This window comes from Arachis ipaensis, chromosome B03, assembly GCF_000816755.2.
Source record: "Arachis ipaensis cultivar K30076 chromosome B03, Araip1.1, whole genome shotgun sequence".
Classification (NCBI taxonomy): Eukaryota; Viridiplantae; Streptophyta; class Magnoliopsida; order Fabales; family Fabaceae; genus Arachis; species Arachis ipaensis.
This window is the reverse complement of record NC_029787.2, coordinates 126,858,725-126,863,540: the sequence shown is the minus strand read 5'-3', so window position 1 is coordinate 126,863,540 and position 4,816 is coordinate 126,858,725. Positions and strand designations below refer to the sequence as shown.

The 4,816-nt window shown below is 38.1% G+C and overlaps 1 protein-coding gene across 2 annotated transcripts; it reads right to left on the bottom strand.

The window, feature by feature from the left end:
* Nucleotides 869–4,273, bottom strand: LOC107631889 (F-box/kelch-repeat protein At1g26930). 2 transcript variants are annotated; one of them, XM_021119716.1, is made up of 2 exons: nucleotides 4,121–4,273; nucleotides 869–3,100 (listed from the first exon to the last, which is right to left on the bottom strand). In XM_021119716.1, exon 2 carries the CDS (start codon nucleotides 3,007–3,009, stop codon nucleotides 1,351–1,353), a length of 1,659 nt encoding a protein of 552 aa, XP_020975375.1. In that variant the 5' UTR covers nucleotides 3,010–3,100; nucleotides 4,121–4,273; the 3' UTR covers nucleotides 869–1,350. The 2 variants fall into 2 exon arrangements, with proteins under 2 accessions (XP_020975375.1, XP_016190955.1); XM_016335469.2 differs by lacking the exon at nucleotides 4,121–4,273 and adding an exon at nucleotides 3,707–4,107.

Sequence of the window (4,816 nt, the reverse complement as noted above, 5' to 3'; positions counted from 1 at the left end):
TTTCACCTTAACCTTGCCCGTTTTCATTTACTTCGGATCAGATCCGGTCGGATCCGAAATTTTTTATCCTTTTTTTTTTTAATTATTATTTTTTCTCTTTTTCTATTTTTTCATTTTATTAAAATAAATGGATGAAATCGCGATAATAATTTCGAGTGTTAGGGTGAAATCATATGTTTAGTAACTGTTTTTTTTTGTGTATACATCACATTTTTTATATAATATTTGTTATGAAATATGTGGAATCAATTCGTTAAACTAATAATAGTGAATCAACCACCGAATTGGATACTATAAAAAAGCATAGCTCTGCAATATACTAGAGTCTGGACCATTTATCACATACTAACAATGAGAAAGATCCAATAACTATATATTAAATGAGATTAGGACTACTAATTAGATCTGATCATATTTCAATTTCAACCTAATCTGCATTTATAAAACACAATCAACAATGAGGAAATTTTGCCTAATATGTGTTGAATCTTACTGTACAACTTTCCATAATAGTTTCTAGCCTTTAATTCATAAGCATGCTTTGAGTATTGCACACTCCAAAACAATAGTAAGAATTTTTATCAACGGAGAGAACGAACTTGTTACACTAAGTTTGAACAGTTTAAAACTAAAAAAGAGAATTTCCTAATTTTCAGCTTTGGTATCTATGTAGTCTTGTTCCTTAATCAATAATAATTCAATCATTGACAAACAAGAGAAAGGAAAATATAATCATGGTCGCATGTTAGATTCAGAACAAGCAATGAATCCAATCCAATTATGTGTCAAAAAATGAAGGGAAAGAATATATGCTACTTTGTGGAGCAGAGAAATTAATCAAATAATAAAAAATGAATAAAAAGAGCTGTGGGAAATTATTCCATCCTTGAAGCTAAGAAAATTTATGATGATTGGAAATCAAATATGAAGTGGTGTTTCCTTAAAAAACTTAAGCAAAACAACACAAAATAAGCTACATCTGTGTTGCTACTTCCAATTATTTTAACCTATTCCTGTGCTACATGACACCAAAAGCTTCGAAAATTTTCATGTAAATTGAAATGGGGGGAAGATACCAATTTCAATGGAATGGAACAAAATAGTAATTGAAATTTGAAACATAAAAATTGAAACACTGAAAGAGCTCCTTCCCGGGATGCTTTTCAGTTAATCTTGAGAGTAATATCAGAATCTCTTCCCCATGCTTCCCCCACCTTCGAATCGAAAATATGACAGAAAAAGAAGGGGGAAAGGTATCAATTAGCAAGAATTCTGGGTCAATGGATGAATAAATGTTGTGCAAGCCATTGGATTTTGAAGCCATCAAAATGTGTTAATAATTTCAATTCTTCAACATCCCATCACGGCACAGTTATAGACAAAGTTACCAGACCGTTTCCTGGCCAGTAGGTTCCATTGGGGAGGTCCTTCGCTCGGCACCCACGAGTTGAGTTCAATAAAACCCCCACCTTGTGTCCGAGGTCCACCTATCACGATTAGCCGATTTCCGCATGCCCTGAATGCAAGACCCCAGCCATTCATTGACACTGCTCGCTCCGGAAGTCTCCCAATGGTATTCCACACTTTTCTCTCTTTATCGTACTTCTTAACCTCCATGTCAGCATAATCAGCAGCATATAATTCATTATTTACAACAGCAACCAGAGGTGGCGCCTCGGCTGTTGCAGGCATCTCGGCCCCCCTAGCATTGCGTCCTGGGGACATGCTAGGAATTTCTGTCCATGTCCTAGTCTGTAGATTGTACTCCTCACCACAGGTAAGAAGCTTAGACTCGCTTCCACCAATTCCACCGATCACATAGAACTTTCCATCCATGAATACTCCAGAGCACATCTTCCTAGGCTTTTTCATGGGTGGGAGCATTTCCCATTGTTGATTCTCGGAATTATACAGTTCAGCAGAGTCCAGAATACGTCCCTCGGAATCACACCCACCGGCCAAAATTGCAATCTCTCCAAGGCTAGCAGATCCAAACAAGCATCTTGGAGCATTCATCCGCATTCCCGAAGACCATGAATTCGTCAAAAGACTGTATCTGTAAATGACATGGGATCTCAGCTCCCTCCCAAACACAAGTAGTTCAGTACCAACAGCCAAGGACTCCTTGTCTGAACACATGAAGCATTCGTTAGAAGCCATCCTAGGCAAATGCATCCACCTTTCGCGAATGGGATCATAGGCCTCCCATTCAAGGAGGGCACAGGAAAAGTAAACCCAGTGTTCTATGATTCCATTCAGTCTCCTCCACTTGTATAGCTCACCACTTCGGATAATGTTGCGAAAGCTCGAGTTCAGTGATGCAAGAGAACCATAATCGGACCTCGAACAGCGGCTGAGACAGGCAATCGAGCTGTCTCTATTCATTCGAGGCAGAAGGGAACCAGAATCCGATGAATCACCGGAATGATTCTCTTGCTGCTGATCAGATGGCTGGTCACTGGAATTCGACAAATTTGCAGCAAGCAGCTGCATCTCGTCAGATTGCTGAACTCCAGAATCAGAAAAATGCTTGGATTGATTCTCCTGCTGCTTATCAGATTGATGGAAACCGGACTCCAATGAATCCCTGGCTTGATACTTGTCATGTTCAGCTAACAGCTCAGGAGAATGAGCTAGAGCATCTTCATCTATTTGGAGACCACTCAGCAGCACAAAATCATTCCTGTGATCCTGCATGGTAGAGTCATCATCATCACTATCAACACCATCATCAACGTCCTCATCAATTTTTGGAACAACAGAATCCTCAATCTGATAAGGCTGCTGTTGGAACAAAACTCGATTGGCTTCACCTCGGAGGTGGCGAGAACCCAATCTCTTGCTATTAACCTTCCTGGGATTGGGTTCATCATTGACATCATTTTCCAAAGGGCGCTTGCCGTTCTTGATGTCCAAGTCAGGCAGATATGTCATGAAAGGCCACTTGTTTTCTGCCTGGTAGGAGCTGGGAAACAACCTCGGAACCACACAGGAACGGCCGTCCAACATGTCTCTGCAACAACACCACCACCAACCAACAAGCACTCAATCTCAACCCTTCTATCAGATGTCTTTCTTCTTCTTCCACAAAATCAAGAGCCTGTTCAAACATAATCAATCAAATCCAAATCGAATTGAAATTCAATTCAGAAGTTCCTAATCCCTTCTTCAAACATAAATGCCCAGAAACGCCAACGGGACAAGTAGCATGATTTCAGATCGGAATCCATTCAAAATCACATTTTTCAATTCCCGTTTGCAAAGAAAAAGTTCTCGCAAGAGAACAGAGGGATAGAGAGAAAAAAAGATTGCCTCGTGTAGAACCAAATTTACACACACACAGAGATCCCAGTTACCAAAAACAACTCAAACAAGTAGAACTTCAATTGAACGAAACCAAGTTCAGAGAATCCAAATGTGACACAAGAAATGAATCCAGCATTCTAAAACAGAAGAAGCAGCCAAACAAAATTTTAACTTTGAACAAAAACCCATTAATCATTATCATTATCCGCCAAATGAAGCAACAAAAACACACAAAATTAATTAGATCTCCACGAATCCAAAAGACCAAAGCCTTCAACTACATAACAAAGCATGCTAACAAGCTCATTCAAAAGGAAGCTGAAAAAAACACAGAGACAGAAAAAGAGAGAAAGAGAGAGAGAGAAACAGATATAGAGAGAGAAACAGAAAGAGGACTTACAAGTCTTAGAAGGTGGATAAGAAGCAAAACAGAAAAAACAACAATAGTACTTGTTGGGCAGCTTTTGCAAATTGAAACTAGAACCTTCAAACTCCCTTGTTTCTCTATCTAAATCTCAAAGTTCACTGTTTTGCATGTACTCTCCACAGACAAACACAAAACAAAGAGAGAGAAAGAGAAAAAGAGCCACTTTCTCTCTCTACACAGTTCTTAAGAGGAAGTTGTTGTTCTTGGTTTTTGGTTGGTCCCTTGTTGCTATAGTCTCTGCAAATCAGATGAATGCAAAACAAGGTTTTTGGTTTTTGGGAGCAAAATCTCAGAACAAAAAAAGGACCCCCTTATCTCTCTCCTAAATCATAATCTTAATTTATATAATATATAACTAATAATTATATTAAAAATAAAACCAATTACCTTAATTATTCAATTAAATCGATAACTTTGTTCTTGGGGTTGTGCGAAATTTGACGGAGGTGGAGCTGGTGGTGTAGTGGTGGTGGTGGGGCCCGCAAAAGGTTCGCCCGGTGACCGGTTACCGGTAAACGCAGGTGGTGACACGTGTTGACTAGTGAAAGGTTTATTTTCTTTATTTTTTTTGGGTTTATCTCGCTGACTCGGAGAACCAAAAAAATTAAAAAGGAAAAGAGAGAGAGAAAGAGACTCGTCCGTTTACGTTACCCCCACGTCTCTGCGCCGTTGGATTCTTATTCTAAATCATCGGCTGGTCAATTTCTCGTGCATATTTGTGGGGGAGGGATCCTCTGCGACGCGGGTGTTAATGAGGTCGGTTTGGTTGGTTTGTTGGTCAATCATGAAAAATAACGTCCTAGATTTTACCCTTAACCCTCCTTAGATGTGACTTTTGACTGGTCAATTTTTAACTATAATCATCATTGTTATTTGTGTAAACTAATTTTTCCATTTTCATAACAACTCTTCTTTCTAACTTCTAAGTTTATTTGCTAATACAGTTTTTTTAATTTATTATTTTTAAGTAAATTAATTCTCTTATTAATGTAACAATACATTATTAAAAGTATAAAAAATTTTATACTGTTAATAGATAAAAAATTACATCTAATTATTTTATTAAAATTTTAAAATTTTCAA

Coding starts and splice junctions, on each gene's coding strand:
- LOC107631889 (XM_021119716.1), bottom strand. CDS start 3,009: ATGTTGGACGGCCGTTCCTGTGTGGTTCCGAGGTTGTTTCCCAGCTCC.